This window comes from Oncorhynchus kisutch, linkage group LG3 (genome assembly GCF_002021735.2).
Source record: "Oncorhynchus kisutch isolate 150728-3 linkage group LG3, Okis_V2, whole genome shotgun sequence".
Lineage (NCBI taxonomy): Eukaryota > Metazoa > Chordata > Actinopteri > Salmoniformes > Salmonidae > Oncorhynchus > Oncorhynchus kisutch.
The window spans coordinates 26,581,914-26,601,533 of NC_034176.2; the positions used below are offsets into that span (position 1 = coordinate 26,581,914).

General features: G+C 42.4%; 2 protein-coding genes across 2 annotated transcripts in view; one reads left to right on the plus strand and one right to left on the minus strand.

Annotated features, from left to right (window-relative positions):
• The first annotated feature begins 418 nt into the window (after positions 1–418).
• On the plus strand, positions 419–11,210 carry adra1aa (adrenoceptor alpha 1Aa). The gene is made up of 2 exons (XM_020462933.2): positions 419–2,112; positions 9,687–11,210. Exons 1-2 carry the CDS (start codon positions 1,209–1,211, stop codon positions 10,235–10,237), a joined length of 1,455 nt encoding a protein of 484 aa, XP_020318522.1. The 5' UTR covers positions 419–1,208; the 3' UTR covers positions 10,238–11,210.
• Positions 11,211–16,334: 5,124 nt separating this feature from the next.
• Positions 16,335–19,620, minus strand: part of dpysl2a (dihydropyrimidinase like 2a) — a 37,130-nt gene continuing 33,844 nt past the window's right edge. Inside the window, exon 14 of the mRNA XM_020471315.2 lies at positions 16,335–19,535. Within this exon, the coding sequence (XP_020326904.1) occupies positions 19,444–19,535 (92 nt within the window). The 3' untranslated portion in view covers positions 16,335–19,443. The remainder of the gene's footprint in view (positions 19,536–19,620) is intronic.

Here is a 19,620-nt window from a genome sequence, read left to right on the forward strand (position 1 = left end):
AATCATTTTCATACAGGACAAATCTGAGGGGGCACGTGCCCCTGTGGGCATGACGCCTCTGCACTTTATTGGTCACTCGTGTCCATGGCTGGATCTGCTTCTGTATTCTTCAACCAACATGTCCAATCAACAAAATGAGGCCACAGCTCCATTGATCAGCCAGAGGAGAGGGCATTCTTGAGACATGCTCTCGCTCCCAAACAATAGCGATGGATAGGAGACAGTTTTTTGAACAGCTAATGATATTGAAACATGCTGCAGAATGCAAAATGTGGCTGTCTGAACATTTTTATAAGATGCACTTGTCTGATGAGAGTTGATTTTGCATTAGATCTTTTGTGGATATTGGATGTCAAACCAGCTTACACTTTTCCTTACTCGAGCAAAGCATCACTGTGGCTGTATCTCTTTGTTACAGGGGGAGTCACGCCACAGACACACAGTGACTACTGAACTCATCCACGTCCAGACTGAGGCTGTCCCAACATTCAGAAGACTTGCCCTGGGACTGGCCTGTTTTTTTCACCTGTAATAACCCTTCTACCTCCTACCCTGGTAAGGGGTCTGGTCTGGAGCTCAAGCTTTAACAGGGAGGACATCGTTCAGTATTCACTTCCAGTTGGACTGGACCAAGCTAAAAACAAATTACTCGCATTGATGCTTTTACAGATTTCATATGCCTCACTTCCTCTTCCCACTATTCAACATTTTTTATATGATACAGACTTGCACTTGTTCACTTTGATCTAGCTATTGGGAAAATCAGAGAGAGGGACCCCAGAACCTATGCCTATGATAATGATCCTCAGTAACCAAATACTACTCTGATAGGTCAGACTGTCGGAGTCAACTCCACACTCCATCAAATATATTTGATGGTTTAACATCAAGGATAATCTCAAGATGGATTAGCTTTTGTTTGTTAAATAGCGTTCCTCTGCATACACAATGTTTGTCTCTATCAGTGTTTTAAACAAGCTCATAGCTTTCTACTTTTGATTAATTGTAATTGCCCATTAGATTAAGACAACATGAGTCAAATGATGCTTTGACATGACAGACTTAATGTGATCACTATTTGAATGGCTCTCAGGAAAGTGCCCTGATGTCTTTGTCTTCTCTCAGCGAACTTAACTGTCTGCAGTTTATCTGTCAGTCTACTGTTCAGTACAGGGCAGGACAGTGTATCAATACTATTTAGAGAACAGATGGTTCCTATAGCAGACAACATGAACATGACCCCAGAGCATCCAACACAGAACTGCTCCAACTGCAGCCAGGCGTTTGTCCCAGAGCTCAATGTGGTTAAGGCTGTCGTGCTAGGACTGATACTTGGGACAATTATTGTATGTGGGGTTTTTGGGAACATCCTGGTTATCTTGTCGGTGGTCTGTCATCGACACCTACGAACAGTCACACACTACTTTATCGTCAACCTAGCGGTGGCAGACCTCCTGCTGAGCTCCATCGTTCTGCCTTTCTCTGCCACCTTTGAGATCCTAGGGTACTGGGTGTTCGGAAGGCCCTTCTGCAATGTGTGGGCAGCGGTGGACGTGCTGTGCTGCACAGCCTCCATCATGAGCCTGTGTGTGATCTCAGTGGACCGCTACATCGGGGTCAGCTACCCGCTGCGCTACCCAGCCATCGTGACAGAGCGCAGGGCACTGCTTGCCCTGGTTGGCCTGTGGGCTCTGTCCGTCACCATCTCCATTGGCCCTCTGTTTGGCTGGAAAGAGCCGGCGCCAGAAGACGAGTCAATCTGTAAGATCACAGAGGAGCCTGCCTACGCAATCTTCTCTGCTGTGGGCTCCTTTTACCTCCCGCTGGCCATCATACTGTCTATGTACTGTAGGGTGTATGTGGTGGCCCGCCAGGAGAGCCGGGGCCTGAGAAAGGGGCACAAAACAGACAAGTCAGATTCAGAGAGCATCACGCTGAGGATCCACCGTGGCAACATGGCCGTGTCTGAGGATGAGGCCCTGCACAGCCGCACACACTTCGCCCTGCGTCTCCTGAAGTTCTCCAGAGAAAAGAAGGCAGCCAAGACCCTGGGCATTGTGGTTGGCTGCTTTGTGCTCTGCTGGCTCCCTTTCTTCCTGGTTCTGCCCATAGGTGAGTGTTACCCATTGTACCCAGGCTCCTTACCTTGTCGACCGTGCTCCACAGCTACCATGTCATGCTGTTAATGCCACCCCCTCTTGTATCTATACTTGGCAAAAGAATTTATGAGGTTTTGTAATTAAATTGTATTGCAAAGATGGCTGTTGGCGGGAGGGAGGTTGAGGGGGGGAGTGTTGGATGACTCCCAAAATAGATTTTCACAACAGTCTCTGGTGCCGTATCATGCATACCTTTCTCATGTCATACGGTATCAACCATAGAAGTATAACAACTTTATTTACATGTGTAATAAATAGGTTTATGTTATGTGAGGTTGTTCGATGTGGATGATGCAAAAAATTATATTGAGCTATGTGCTATTCTTCCATTAATCAGTATTGGGCTGCATCTGCAAAGATTTCCTTTTATTGATGTCAAAGAACAGCTCATAATAATGTCTGGAACAGAGTAAATGGAAGGGCATGGAACTCCTGGAAACCATGTGTTTAATGTAATTTATACCATTCCACTGATTCTACTCCAATCATTACCACGAGCCTGTTCTCCCCAATTAAGGTGCCACCAACCTCCTGTGGTGTGCACACACACGCACGCTCACACATTAAAGAGTGAGAGTGATAGAGAGCTACTGAGAGACCTAAAGTACGTTTGGAACACCCATTTAAACTGAACAAAAAGTGTAAAGTGTTGGCTTCATGAGCTGAAATAAAAGATTACAGAAATTGTCCATAAGCACAAAAAGTGTATTTCTCTCAAATGTTAGTGAACAGTTCTCCTTCGCAAACATAATCCATCCACCTGACAGGTGTGGCATATCAAGAAGCTGATCATTACACTGGTGCACCTTGTGCTGGGGACAATAAAAGGCCACTCTAAAATGTGTAGTTTTTTCACATAACACAATGCCACAGATTTCTCAAGTTTTGAGGGAGCATGCAATTGGAATGCTGACTGCGCGAAAGGCCCACCAGAGCTGTTGCCAGATAATTTAATGTTAATTCCTCTACCATAAGCCGCCTCCAACGTCATTTTAGAGTATTTGGCTGTACCTCCAACCAGCCTCACAACCGCAGTCCACATGTATGGCGTTGTGTGGGTGCACAGTTTGCCGATGTGAACAGAGTGCCCCATGGTAGTGGTAGGGTTATGACATGGGCAGGCATAAGCTACAGACAACGAACACAATTGCATTTTATCGATGGCAATTTGAATGCACAGAAATACCGTGACGAGATCCCGAGGCCCAATGTGAGGACCATTTTTTTTAAAGGTATCTGGGACCAGCAGATGCATATCTCTATTCCCAGTCATGTGAAATCCATAGATTAGGGCCTAATTTATTTATTTCAATTGACTGATTTCCTCATATGAACTGGAACTAAGTAAAATCTTTGAAATTGTTGCATGTGCGTTTATATTTTTTATCAGTATACATTGACATTATTAATTCATTTCCAGTTCATTTTTCATTTTCAGACACTCTTATTGATTTGCTATCCAGCCACAGCCTTAAGTGCTTTTCAAATTAATAGTTTGGTTTTTCAGAAGGCCACTGAGGGGTTACTGTAATTTGGGTGTCAGGTGTCTCAGTGATGCAGTGCAGCTAACTCAGGTAAAAGCTGTGGTCTGGTCTAGCATTAGGCTAGCCAGGCGCTAAGCTATCATAGGGTTCCACAGGTAATAGAGATACTCTCAGCATGGGTGGGTAGTCCCTTTCAGTCAGCCTCTGTCCCAGTCATCTTCTCAGTGTGATGAAAGAGCTGCTGTGATAATGCTGCTGCTGAGAGCTGAGCACACGCTGCCGGACCTGTTAGCTGCTCATATTTCAATAACACACTTGAGCCCCCACTGAGCCAATAAGTCTTCCTGGCATTTGACAAGATAACTGTTTTTTTCTCGCTCTCTCTTTCTCTGCCTCTCTCCACCGCTCTCTCTCATCTCTCTCTCTCTCTCTCTCTCTCTCTCTCTCTCTCTCTCTCTCTCTGCCTCTCTCCATCTCTCCGTCTCTACGTCCGTCCGTCCGTCTGTCTGTCTGTCTGTCTGTCTGTCTGTCTGTCTGTCTGTCTGACTCGCTCTCTCTCTTTCTCTGCCTCTCTCCACCGCTCTCTCTCATCTGTCTCTCTCTCTCTCTCTCTCTCTCTCTCTCTCTCTCTCTCTCTCTCTCTCTCTCTCTCTCTGCCTCTCTCCATCTCTCCGTCTCTACGTCCGTCCGTCCGTCCGTCCGTCTGTCTGTCTGTCTGTCTGTCTGTCTGTCTGTCTGTCTGTCTGTCTGTCTGTCTGTCTGTCTGTCTGTCTGTCTGTCTGTCTGTCTGTCTGACTCGCTCTCTCTCTCTCTCTGCCTCTCTCCATCTCTCTATCTGTCTCTCTCTTTCTCTGCCTCTCTCCATCTGTCTCTCTCTCTCACCACCTCTATCTGGCTCTCTCTTTCTCTGCCTCTCCATCTCTCTCCCCCCCCCCCCCCCTCTCTCTCTCTCTCTCTCTCTCTCTCTCTCACTTATCACATAGAGGCATTCTCAACAATGTGATCACAGCAGGAAGGACAGATAGTCATCACATCATTGCTTTTATTGAAGGTCGACCTCGGGTCCCCTTCGTGGTTGTTTACAGTTTTCCTCAATTGCTAAAACACCATTTCTGAAACCTTGCTCCATTTCCTGAACACACCGAAAAATAGAAAACACATTGTTCAAATAATACAATTCTCTGGGAGAAGTACATTTAAAAAAAAAAAACATATTTTTCCATCATTGTCTTTTGGTGAACGAAAACATGTTCTATCACAGTAGCTCAAAATTGATCAGAAATTACTACTCTGCTTTGCTCTTGGCAATTTTGTTTTTTGTTCTTCCTCCTCCTTGTACCCCTATTTTTACAGTACTGTACCCTGCATCTCACAAACTTGTCCTTTGTCTCTGTGATACTGAAATTCTTGTTCTTTGTTGATATGAACCTGCAACCAGTCAAAATCTATTGAGCAGTCAGTACTGTTAATACATGGAAAGCACAATGTTCAGGGCCATACAATTTGTCCATTGTACAGTATACAGTCTACAATGCACTGTACCACAGTATACAATACTAAAAGGTACAAAAATCAAAGGAGTAAACATGTGATCAATGTGCTTCTTCTTGTCTTTGGGCTGGGTCAGGCCAGAGCACTTCGTCGACATCACAAGCAATATTGTCCCTCCTGAGGCAACGGGGGAAGAAGCCTCTTGTGTGCCGTATCCAGCCCTGACATGATTCCTCACCTATATCACCACAGGCTAAATCCATGGCTTGCAGCAGATTTACTCTGGTGTAGGGTTGTCTATCATACACTTTCCATCTCCAAGAGGAGAAAAACTCCTCAATCGGATTCAGGAAAGGCGACTATGGAGGGAGGTACAAGTTCATAAACTGCCCATTGATGTTAAACCATTCCATTACCTGAGCAGCTCGGTGGAAACTGACATTGTCCCACACTATCACATAGGTGGGAATGGGATTCTCATTTAGCTCTTGACCCTGCTGCTCTTGAACCTGCTGCTCAAATAAAATATCTCTTAGATTGGCAATAAATCTTAGAAGGTGCTGGGTGTTATATGGCCCGAGTGTAACATGGTGATGTAGAACACCATGGTTGCTGATAGCAGCACAGATTGTGACATTGCCACCTCGTTGACCAGGGACTTCAACAATGGCCCGCTGTCCAATCATGTTTCATGTTTTAGATTGAAGCCTGCTTCATCGACAAAGATGAACTCATGGGGTCTGTCCAAGGATTCCAAGTCAAATATTGTCTGTGTAGAAATACAATATACTGTATGTAGGATTGTGTAAGTCGTACAGAGACAGTGCTATACTGTAGAGTACAATTAGGCTTCTGATTCACATACATTGTATGTACTGAAGAGTAATGTCATTCACATAGTATGTATTAGTACTGTAGACAATCTGGATTACAGTAAATGTTTCTGAATGCACACTTACTTGCACATACTGAGCTCGCAGTTCTTTCACCCTTGGTGAGTTGCGCTCAAAAGGTACTCTGTATACTTGTTTCATTCGCATCCTGTTACGATGGAGGACACGGTCAATTGTGGAAATGTTCACACTGTCGATCCCTTGGAAGTGTGTGTTGTCTTGTATCAGTCGTTCCTGGATTTCTCTGAGTCGTATTGCATTATCTTGAAGGACCATGCCAACTATAACGGCCTCTTGCTCCCGAGTGAATATAGCTGTCCTTCCACCTGCATGTGGCAGCCTTGCAATTCTACAAAAAGTAGTTGTGCAGTTCCAAAACATATTCATGCAGTACAATACATACAGTGATTAACTTTACAAATGTCTATTGAAACAGCTGCATATAGTGTAGTACAGTAAATTTGCAATTACAAAAATACAGTAGTATACTGTAGCTGTTCTCTTTTCTGAATGTCCTTACAATGGTGGACACATAAAATCAGCTCAAATTGGGTTGCACTCTAAGTCCTGCTTCCCTCATTGTCAGTCCATGGACAAGAACATGGTCTATAACTGTTGCTCGAATTTCATCAGATATTTCCACTCTTTGTCTTCCTCTTCCTCTTCATCCTCCTCTTCCTCTTTCTTGCCCTCCTCCTCTTCCTCCTCGTCGCCCACCTCGCATACGCACTCGTCCTCGTCCTCTCACATGGTTTCTTCTATCCATTCTCAGACTTTCTCCTTCCCACCTTCAACAACCTGTTTGCTCTCTGAACTAGCTTATATTGGTTGTGTCGCATCATTTAAAACAGGTTAAATCAATTTTGAGTGGTTGTGTTCAATCAATGACATGTGTTCTCTATTTGTATTTCATTGTTTTGCTGAAAAGTCTAAGTGAGATCTGCAAATTGTGTTTTACCATGTGAAATGGTTTAAGGTATTGAGAACAGACGGCATAATTAGCTAAATGAGTCCAGGCAACTGAGAACTTTGTTCAGCCAATGTGTTTGAGTGTTTTAGCAATTGAGAAAAACTGTAATAAAGAACAATATGGAGTTCAGCAAAAGCACAAATGTGTTCTACACTCACTGCTAGTTAGTTTCATAATTTTAGTATAGGATGAATGTGGGAATGAAAGACAAATCAAGTGTTTAAATTTTTTTTTTATCTGTCCAACGTCCGGACTTCCTAACCCCTCAGGGTTCAGATTTATTACACTCTCTCATGCTCATAAATATAGCAAGCACAGCAGAGGGCTGGGTCTTCTTGTTGGTTATTCTACTCCCTAACCATGCTGGCTGCCCTTTCTAACAAAACCATGGAGGCATCAAGGACAACATGTCACAATGTTATCTATTATTATCCTGTTAAATATAACGATTTTCCATTTAAGATTGATTGTGTTAGGCTGGGGATGGTTATTTTTGTTTGCTTGTTTTATTGGGACAGGCTTTATAAACAAACCCTTGTGGGGATTTGAGTGGGTCAAAAGGTTAAGGAGGCATATCACTGTCTTGGCAGTGTGTTTATTTTGAGACTGGTTTGTTCTTGCTTCTTCTTGACATTCCAGGAGCCATTTCTGAAGGCATGACCAAGAGCATAGCAACGGTTTACTCACATGTTCACAAGGGTAGTGGTATTTTGCACCCTTCCCGCTGCTGCTGGGGTTGTTAGTCAGTAGTTGCTATGGTGCCAGCCATGTATCTTTGGTATTGTTATCTTAAATCATTATCAACAATATGAATCGCATTTGGTGATGGTGGTGATGGTGATTCTGATAATGACCTACAGTACTATAGCAATAGTATCCTTGTCTTCCTGGATGTACAGTATGACAACGTCTCTCTTGGGAAGTAAGCACATATCTATTGGTCCTCCATGATTTATTGCTCAATCTATCTTGTTTTCCTTTGCTATTCATCACTATAAACCCTCTGTTTTCTTTAAAAAGCATGTTTTGCGTCACTGTCTTTTTATGGATTCAACATTTTATAGACAAATGAGGCTACTTGAGTAGCGGCAATCTTAAATGTATGTAGTTCTGTCCTCGAGCTGTTATTTTCCATTCATATTCTGTATTATTTCATATTTTATGTTTTGTGTGGACCCCAGGAATAATAGCTGCTTCTATTGCAACAGCTAATGGGGATCCTAATAAAATACCAAATACCAATCAAGTTCCCCCTTAGGAGGTTTTAGGCTCCAAAATGTATGAATTCAGTCAATAGCAGAGTAATATAATTATTGTTGCTCGTTGCACAGTAGGAGTCATCTGAGATGTACTTAGCACGGAATCATATCGCTCAAACTACCTCCTCTCTCTCCTCTCTCTCTCTATCCATCTCCACATCACGCTGTCATTTTTCATTTTTGTCTCCGACGGCCTCTCCAATAAAGAATTTCACAAGACAGCTCATCCCATCCTGCCTTTGAAGATAGATGCTCAATTTCAAGGCTATCCAAGACCTCAGCCATTTAATTATTTTAATAGAAAATGACTCAAATAAAAGTGAAAGTCACCCAGTAAAATACTACTTGAGTAAAAGTCTAAAAGCATTTGATTTGAAATATACTTAGTATCAAAAGTAGATGTTATTGCTCAAATCTTGTTAATTATTAAAAGTAATATGATAAATCATTTCACATTCCTTATATTAAGAAAACCAGATGGCACAATGATTCATTAAAAAAATTACGGATAGCCAGAGGCACACTCCAACACTCAGACATAATTTACAAACTAAGCATTTAGGGATGTTCTCTTGATAAGTGCGTGAATTGGACCATTTTCCTGTCATGTAACAAGTACTTTTGGGTGACAGGGAAAATGTACAGAGTAAAACTACATTATTTTCTTTAGGAATGTAGTGAAGTAAAAGTTGTCAAAAATATAAATAGTAAAGTACAGATACACCCAAAACTACTTAAGTACTAGTAGTACTCTAAAGAACTGGAAAAGTCTGCATGTAATGTGTATCTTAAACCATTTCCTCTACTGCACTATTAAGTGTGCAGCTCACACACTCTCACACTTTCTCACATTAGTCCCTCTAATCAGAAGCAGCAGGATTTATGAAGGCAATTTTAATACAACAAATACCTTGATGTCAATACCTTGACATTGGTAGCTCTAGAAATATGATAAAACTATCAATTGAACCCAAGTGGAAATAAATGTGTTTTTCTCAACATAGTCTTTGGCTCTTCTGTTGAGTGTGTACAAAGTATCGGCTTCTTTCACACGTGATCAACATTAACCCTGATTGGATTTAGATGTATTAGGAATGTTATAAAGTATGGCACAAAATCTTAATGGAAATATGCTCCTCTATTTGTTTCTTCTTATCTGATGTTGATCTCCTGATTTACGTAGTCATATCATCACCAAAGACCCTGAAATAACAATCTGGGTTAAACACTTGTTGTTGTGCATTGTGTTGTGATAAAGAGCTACAGTATGTTAATCAGTTTTCTTCCCTTTGTCTGTCTGTCTGTCTGTCTGTCTGTCTGTCTGTCTGTCTGTGTGTGCGTGCGTGCGCGTGCGTGTGTGTGTGTGTGTGTGTGTGTGTGTGTGTGCGTGCACATGTGTGTGTATGTGTGGTGTGTGTGGCCTATTATAGGTTCCATATTCCCAGCATACAGACCTTCGGACACAGTTTTCAAGATCACCTTCTGGCTAGGCTACTTCAACAGTTGCATCAACCCTATCATCTACCCCTGTTCCAACCAGGAGTTTAAGAAGGCCTTCCAGAGTATTCTGGGAGTGCGCTGTCTGAGAGCCCAGTCCAGAGCCACTCATCACCCGGGTCCAGCCCAGGTTCAGGGTCATTCTCTCACTCTGAGACTAGATAGCCAAGGTGACCACTCCTGCTTCAGCCCCTCCTCCTCCATAGCCCTGTCCCGCACACCCTCCTCTAGGGATGGCAGGGAGTGGAGGGTATTCTCTGGAAGCTCCGTGGCAGGGTCTGGGACAGCGGTAGAGACAGGACGGGCTAAGGTGGCCCAACTGTGCGGTAAGAATCTGCTGAAAACCTGCTGCTGCATCAGAGACAGGAGCTTCAGCCAGGGGCCCAGCCAGGGGCCCAGCCATCCCCAGCCCCCTCAACACGGGACTCTGCCCATCATTAAGATCCACCAGCTGTCTTTGTGTGAAAATGGAGAGGCTGTATAACCAGAGATAATAAGTGATTTGGATCGTCTCTGGTATGAATGTACTGTAGCTCCTCACTCTTAACCCTAACAACGATCCACCCTCAAGGTCCAGCACTATTAAAGGAAACTGAAGTGAATAGTGAATACATGTCTCTGCCCAGTGGACTTTACAAGGATGGAATAGTAATAATAGCTGGAGGAGATGGTGGAAATATTTTAATATTTGTAATATTCTGACTGCAGTTACACAATGCCAGTGGATTTGAATTAATGACTGAATAAAAGTTTGTTTTCGTACACTATAAACCAAGGTTTTACCTTGAGATGTTTCTACTTTTTAAGACTTGAACATGAATTCCCCCCGTGCCCATTCTCTCAGGCAGTCTTTGCCACTCTTCACACTTTACTATTCAGTTGATTTAAATAGTAAAGAAAAACAGTCCAAATTACTATGCTAAGAGCAAACTATTTCCCCCTCCCGGTTTTTCACAGGGAGATCCGTCATTTTACTGGGACCTACACTTGAGTTATATATGGATTATTTATTCCAGATATTCCTAAGAAGATACTGAGGTTTGTGAAGGTATTTCATAAAAGAGCCAAATTGTTTGTTCCTTGGGTAATGTTTACAAGTTTTAACAGGTCTGTACATAGGTTATTGATGGTAATGTCACGTTCTGACCTTTATTTCCTTTGTTTTGTCTTTATTTAGTATGGTCGGGGCGTGAGTTGGGGTGGGCAGTCTATGTGTGTTTTTCTATGTTGGGGTTTTGAGTTCAGACTAGTATGGTTCTAAATCAGAGTCAGGTGTCGTTAGTTGGCTCTGATTGAGAATCATACTTAGGTAGCCTGGGTTTCACTTTTGAGTTGTGGGTGTTTGTTTTCCGTGTGTGTGTTTGTTGCCACACGGTACTGTTTCGGGTTTGTTCGTTTCACGTTTATTGTTTTGTAGTGTTCAGTTTATGTCTGTAAATAAACGTTATGGACACTTACCACGCTGCACATTGGTCCTCCGATCCTTATCGCTACTCCTCCTCAGAAGAGGAAGAAAGCCATTACAGGTAACCTCATATGTTGTTCAAAATGATTACCTTTCTCCCAGTGTCTTACCATTTACCAAACTCTTTTCCTGTTGTGAGAATAGTGTATATGACAGTGTCTAAAGCAGGCAGGAACCCAGAAGGATACTGTCATTCCATGTCACGTACTCCAATAAAAAGAATATGAGATTCTCAGTTTCTTTCATTCTCAGTAATTTCATGAACACACGTTTCATAAACACGCATGGACGATAATACTTTGTACTCCAACATTCCCACGATACCCCTTTCCTCTGCCAGATAGAAGATTAACTTCTTCCTGTGGATTTCTGAGGGATGGTTTCATGGGTTTTGACCTCATAACTGCTCCCTAAACCTCTAAATCCACCATGAACAAGTAAGAAATGAGCTATTTGTAGATTGCATCCATATGCACTTACACGCACAAGCACACAAATATCAGTGATTGCATAGATATGCACTGGCCATAGTGTGGGCATAATAGTCTTTGCATCGGCTTATCTGTGACTTATGTCAAGGAAAAACAACGAGTAGTGAACAGGATATGGAGAGCAGATAGTATTGACTTTCGTATTGTCTGAGATCCCCAAAGATTGGAAAGCTGCCGTGGTCATCCCCCCTCTTCAAAGGGGGAGACACTCTAGAAACAAACTGTTGCAGACTTCTATCTATCCTACCCTGCCTTTCTAAGGTCTTTGAAAGCCAAGTTAACAAACAGATCACCAACTATTTTGAATCCCACAGTATCTTCTCCGCTATGCAATCTGGTTTCCGAGCTGGTCATTGGGGCACCTCCGCTTCGCTCAAGGTCCTAAATTATATCATAACCGCCATCGATAAAAGACAATACTTTGCAGCCGTATTCATGGACCTGGCCAAGGCTTTCGACTCTGTCAATCACCACATTCTTATCGGCAGACTCAACAGCCTTGGTTTCTCAAATGACTGCCTCGCCCGGTTCACCAACTACTTCGCAGAGTTCAGTGTGTCAAATCGGAGGGCCTGTTGTCCGGACCTCTGGCAGTCTCTATGGGGGTGGCACAGGGTTCAATTCTCGGGTCGACTCTTTTCTCTGTATACATCAATGATGTCGCTCTTGCTGTTGGTGATTCTCTGATCCACTTCTATGCAGACGACACCATTCTGTATACTTCTGGCCCTTCATTGGACACTGTGTTAACTAACCTCCAGATGAGCTTCAACGCCATAGAACTCTCCTTCCGTGGCCTCCAACTGCTCTTAAATGCAAGTAAAACTAAATGCATGCTCTTCAAGTGATCGCTGCCCGCACCTGCCCGCCCGTCCAGCATCACTACTCTGGACGGTTCTGACTTAGAATATGTGGACAATTACAAATACCTAGGTGTCTGGTTAGACTGTAAACTCTCCTTCCAGACTCATATTAAGCATCTCCAATCCAAAATTAAATCTAGGATCCGTTTCCTATTTCGCAACAAAGCATCCTTCACTCATGCTGTCAAACATACCCTCGTAAAACTGATCATCCTATCGATACTTGACTTCGGCGATGTCATTTACAAAATAGCCTCCAACACTCTACTCGGCAAATTGGATGCAGTCTATCACAGTGCCATCCGTTTTGTCACCAAAGCCCCATATTCTACCCACCACTGCGACCTGTATGCTCTCGTTGGCTGGCCCTCGCTTCATATTTGTCGCCAAACCCACTGGCACCAGGTCATCTATAAGTCTTTGCTAGGTAAAGCCCTGCCTTATCTCAGCTCACTAGTCACCATAGCAGCACCCACCCGCAGCACGCGCTCCAGCAGGTATATTTCACTGGTCACCCCCAAAGCCTATTCCTCCTTTGGCCGCCTTTCCTTCCAGTTCTCTGCTGCCAATGACTGGAACGAATTACAAAAATCACTGAAGATGGAGACTCATCTCCCTCACTAACTTTAAACATCAGCTGTCAGAGCAGCTCACAGATCATTGCACCTGTAAATAGCCCATCCAACTAACTCATCCCCATATATATATATTTTTTTCTTCTCCTTTGCACCCCAGTATCTCTACTTGCACATTCATCTTCTGCACACCTATCACTCCAGTGTTTAATTGCTAAATTGTAATTTTCACCACTACGGCCTATTTATTGCCTTACCTCCCTAATCTTACCTCATTTACACACTGTATATAGATTTTTTTATATTGTGTTATTGACTACATTTGTTTATTCCATGTGTGTTGTTGTTTGTGTCACACTGCTTTGCTTTATCTTGGCCAGGTCGTAGATGTAAATGAGAACTTGTTCTCAACTGGCCTACCTGGTTAAATAAAGATGAAATATAAAATGTAACCCCTCTGATACAACCCCTCTGATACAACGTATCTCCAGCAAGTCTTGGTAGCCAAGTGGACATGCTTTCTTGAGGGGAGTGGCCAGAAATACTTGACATTGGCTGACATGGCTGTGCCCCTCTGTGAGTCATACTGTCTCAGTACTGACATCATCGAGAGGCTATTGGCTCTGGTCATCAAACCACAGATAGTATTGATGAGTGATCTGGAGTATGGCGGGGGGGGGGGGGGGGTGAATGAGGGAGAGAAAGAGACAGAGAGCCAAGAGACACAAAGGGAAGTCCAATTCAATTAAACCTGCATTAGTATTATTACAAGCACACAGTAGCTTTTTTCAGATCATGTAATAACATCATAGAAAAGTTGTGGGTTCTGTAAAAACGTACTATCAAATTTATTTATAAAGCCCTTCTTACATCAGCTGATATCTCAAAGTGCTGTAAAGAAACCCAGCCTAAAACCCAAAACAGCAAGCAATGCAGGTGTAGAAGCACAGTGGCTAGGAAAAACTCCCTAGAAAGGACAGAACCTAGAGAGGAACCAGGCTATTAGGGGTGGCCAGTCCTCTTCTGGCTGTGCCGGGTGGAGATTGTGGGATTACTATCAGTACCGAGTCGACACCGTTCCCAGGTAGATGCTCGGGCTGTAGTTTCTAAAGAAAGATACATTAGTCATGGAGGTGAAACCCACCAGTATCGTCAGTCAAATTGATTTTTTTAGAAGAACAACGGAGAAGAATACTATGTCTCTCTATGCTATACACCCCTGCTACTCTATTTTAATGTTCTAATCTAGAGTCTTTGAAATGCAATAGAGCTTTGGCTGAAAAGGGATCAGAGTGGAAAAATACAAAATCTTCTGTTGCAATGACTGACTTTGTTCTTGACTAAGCCCAATGTGACATGCTGGTGACATATGAAGGCTAGACTTCCATCGAAATACGTTGATACAAGGTTCCCACAAGGGCAAAGAGAGAGTGAGCAGAATTGGAACATAATCATAATAATAGCTCCCTATTAGTGACTGTCATATTCTCACTGTTTTCTAGGAACACTTTTTGAATAAAGGGTGTCCCCATTCCACAGAGGAAAGAGTTCTACCTGGAACCAAAAGGGGTCTAACTGGAACCAAAAGGGGTCTTCAAAGGGATCTCCTATGGGGACAGCTGAACAAACCTTTTTGGTTCTAGATAGCACATTCTTTTCCTAAGAGTGAAGACACTGATGATGACATGCTCCTGTGAAGGATTCCCCCGGAGCTTCTTCTAGAGTTCTTCTACACTGTTTGTTTTCAACCCAATGCTCTCCCTTCTCCACTCCACTATCAGTTAGTGTGCCCTCATATTTATTTTATTGAACCTTAATTTAACAAGGCAAGTCATAACTAGATTCAGTCATAATTGGACAACTGCTTAGATACCACTGCTGCCATGGGGCATGGTTCAGGGAAATCATGATGCTTCTGGTGGACTAATTCCCCATGTTGCTAGGATTCATAACCCCCATCTTTCTCACCACTGTGTCTCTCATAGGAAAGGAGCCTGGAGAAGGGAGAAAGAGCCAACCCTGACCATACAAAGCAGACTGTCTCCACCTAGTGTGCTTGCCTGTAGCCTACAATAAAAACAAATCTACATAATTTCTGCGACTCCAAGATCTGAGGTTATTAGCAAATACATACACTGAGTGTACAAAACATTAGGAACACCTTCCTAATATTGAGTTGCACCCACTTTTGCCCCCAGAACAGCGTCAATTCGTCGGGGCAAGGTGTCGAAAGCGTTCCACGGGGATGCTGGCCCATGTTGACTCCAATGCTTCCCACAGTTGTGTCAAGTTGGCTGGATGTCCATTGGGTGGTGGACCATTCTTGACACACATCGGAAACTGTGTTGCAGTTCTTGGCATACTCAAACCGGTGCGCCTGGCACGTACTACCATACCCCGTTCAAAGGCACTTAAATCTTTTGTCTTGGCCATTCACACTCTGAATGGCAGACGTACACAATCCATATCTCAATTGTCTCAAGGCTTAAAAAATCCCTATTTAACCTGCCCCTACATCTACACTGATTGAAGTGGATTTAACAACTGACATCAATGAGGGAGCTTATTCCTGGATTCACCTGGTCAGTCTGTCATGGAAAGAGGTGTTACTAATGTTTAATACACTCAGTGTATAATTAAAGTACCTGAACTCTCAAAATAATGGTGACGGCGCATAAAGACGGAGGAAATCAGATATGCGTCTTTGTTTTGAACACTATCCATAGACTTTTCAAACTACGTAGCACGACATGGTTCAATGTGCCTATAAATCAGCACAATTTACTTTTTCTTATTTTTTAAATTTTATTCCTGCCGTCTTGGAGCTAAAATTGGGATCATGTATGCTGTGCTAATGCCAAACAAAAAATGGGTAACGGAGAGCACTGTAAAATACGGCAAACTTAGCAAATTAGTTGTTTGTGGTAAAGTACATGGGGGTCGTCTTCTTCAAGCATCTTCGCCATTCAAGACAAATCTAATGAACAGCAAACTACTACAGTGAACAACATTGACTGGATTAAATGTAACATTGAATTGAAATACAATGGGAACATGAGATTCCTGACATTATTTTAATTTATACATATTTATTGTGTTTATTTACTGGTATGTATGTACAGTATTTTGACTACCAAAACTAAAACAGTATCTGATAGCACAATAATTGTTATTAGTGAGACACATCAATTGTTTTATTTTTTATTTTTATGTTTAAAACCATTTAAGTCAACACTGATAGTATTCAACGTCGTCAGGAATAAGTATTTCAAAATCCCAAAACATACATGATCAACAGTTCATCACAAGATGGGAGGGCAACGACAGTGCTAAAAATCTGAAATAAAAAACAAACACTATAGGAAACCTCCTCACCGGCAATTTACTTACAACACATAGCTTGGCATAACAACCTATACCTGACAAGGCAAGGAGGAGGAAAGAATACAATGCTTGTACAGTATACAGAGAACTGGTCAGAGAAATGAGGAGCCTACTGTAAATGTCCCTACTGTACCGTTCACAGTGTCGAGTGAGTGGTTAATAAACATTGGCTTGTGGTCTAGTGTAACATTGTTCATACTCTGATGCGTGGCACTAACAGTAAGGTCTAATGTGAATAGGTAAGAGGGTAACGCGAGTGATGATGGAGCGAGCACCGGTTAAAAGTGGCTCCCATCGTCAACACTCACAGGGCTAAGAGGAGGTGCTATTCTAGTGACTCCAACAATAAGGACAGGAGTCAAACCACATCATTAGTGTAAATAATGGATTTCATTATCACAGCTTTTTTTCACTGGATCTCAAAGCACTACATGTACTAGCTTGGTCACTGACAGAGGTTAACAGGTATTTGTACTAGCTTGGTCACTGACAGTGCTTAACAGGTATTTGTACTAGCTTGGTCACTGACAGAGGTTAACAGGTATTTGTACTAGCTTGGTCACTGACAGTGCTTAACAGGTATTTGTACTAGCTTGGTCACTGACAGTGCTTAACAGGTATTTGTACTAGCTTGGGCACTGACAGAGGTTAACAGGTATTTGTACTAGCTTGGTCACTGACAGTGCTTAACAGGTATTTGTACTAGCTTGGTCACTGACAGTGCTTAACAGGTATTTGTACTAGCTTGGTCACTGACAGTGCTTAACAGGTATTTTTCATAAATACATGGTTCTTAAAGCATACTATCAATCAATACTTTATAGAATAGGCAGGCAAGTGATATTGAACAAACATTCTGAAAAAACAACAAAAACAAACATATCAAATACAAATCAACATTGCATTTCCACAGATTCACCTTTTGCACTTTAGCAGATAGAAAACCAAGACCCGTGTCATGTAATAGCTGACTCCGCTCCCCCGTAAAGTAGTTTCACAAAGCTTGAATTGCTGTGGTTGAGTGGAAAAAGTAGGCACCACCATCTGCACATACACAGCATTGATCAAATAGCACCTGGTGCAGAGAGGTTGTTAGGGGCAACCTTCTATCGAGCATGGCTGTCAGTGTCATAAGAAAATAAACAGCAGTGTGATTATAGAGAAGAAAATGGAGGAAAAAGAGGCAATGTCTCTGCAGTTTTTTTGGGGGGGGGGGTGAAGGTTCTCCCTGCTGCCATGTATTGTGCATGCTTTGTGTCAAAGGTGTTCAGACTGAGGGGAGTGAGGAGATGAATGGTTTAACCATCTCCCTTGACTTCTGCGCATTCCATCAGCAGACAAGCTAAGATCTAAGAGTCAATATTTCAGATTACAGTAATGTTTTAGCTCTAGACACGATCAAAAATGTATAATATTAACAACAAAAACATTACAACAATACAAAAAGTGCAGCAATGAGACAAAGGAAGATAGAATTGAATTTGTTCAGCTGAAAGTTCTGTTGTAATACTGACCAGAAAGGCTATGGAAGGACAATAACTAAAACTCACAGCTGTTTTAAAATCATACAAATACTGCAAACTGACTTAGTGAGGTAAAAACGTAATCCGAGTTCCTTCAACACTATTTTACAGCCTCGAAAATGTAAAAACATTTGTGAAACCTTCCATTTACTTATAGGATGGAAGAAAAACAATAACCAATGTACTATAGTTAAATATGCCATGTGTCTTTGACAGTGATCTAATGCAATGGCTCACTTCTTGGAATCAGAAGTGATTCTTCTTGTTTGGTGTCAAACCAAGAATTGCCCTTAAATTATACGATGTTAAAAAAAAGGACCTAAAAGTGTTATTTGGCTGTTCCTATAGTATACCTCTTTTTGGCTCCAAGTAGAACCCTTTCGGTTCTAGAAAGATGGTTCTAAATGGAACCAAAAAGGGTTCTCCAATGAGGACAACCACAGAACCCTTTTGAAAACCTTTTTTCTAAGAGTGTAGATACATCAAATGCCACACGACCACAATCCACAGCTCCTCTTGTACAATTAAAAGCCAAAATGTAATCAAAGACTAAACTTAAATTGTGTGTGTATATATATATATATATAACACTGAGTTAACAATACATTAGGAACACCTGCTCTTTCCATGACAGACTGGCAAGGTGAAAGCTATGATCCCTTATTGATGTGACTTGTTAAATCCACTTCAATTAGTGTAGATGAAGGTGAGGAGCCAGGTTAAAGAAGGATTTCTAAGCCTTGAGACATTTGAGACATGGATTGTGTATGTTTGCTGTTAATGGGGTGAATGGGCAAGACAAAAGTGCCTTTGAACTGGGTATGGTAGTAAGTGCCAGGTGTACTTTTTCACGCTCAACAGTTTCCTGTGTGTATCAAGAACGGTCCACCACCCAATGGACATCAATCCAACTTGACACAACTGTGGGAAGCATTGGAATCAACATGGGCTAGCATCCCTGTGGAACGCTTTTGACACCTTGTAGAGTTCATGTCCCAACAAATAGAGGTTGTTCTGAGGGCGAAAGGGGGTGCAACTCAATATTAGGAAGGTGTTCCTACTGTTTTGTACACTCAGTGTATATACAGAAAAACATCAAGAACTCTCTAAATTCACTTGACTCTTCCTTAAAAAAAAATGAAAAGATTGCATATGGCATGTAGGTAATACAAAACAAAACATTGAGTGCTATTTCTTTTTTTTTCTTTGAATGAGGTGGCAGAGTATGGATGAAGATGGATGGAGTGTTTTTGACCACCAGCTTGCAGTTAAGTCAGGGAGACGGGACCACAATAGATGAAGCTTTGTTGGTTGTGATGGTTGGTCTAGGAGCTGAGGCGGATCCTCCTGCTCCGCTCCTCTCCTCCCTAGCTCAGCTGACAGTAGAGCTTAACCCAGGCTGGTGATGTTGGACCTACCACCAGGGGGCGCCGCAATGCGCTGGGTGTTGCGGCGGGGAATGTTATCATCAACTTGCGCACCTGGGCATGAGAGATAAGAGAAAAGAAAGTCAGTTACACTACATGACCAAAAGCGATTAGGCCTGGCTCGCACTCTGCGTTCCAA

Excerpts from the sequence above, each read along its gene's own strand:
- adra1aa (XM_020462933.2), top strand. The coding sequence starts at position 1,209 with ATGGTTCCTATAGCAGACAACATGAACATGACCCCAGAGCATCCAACA. Across the intron at positions 2,113-9,686 it reads CTTCCTGGTTCTGCCCATAG|GTTCCATATTCCCAGCATAC; the intron begins GTGAGTGTTACC and ends GGCCTATTATAG.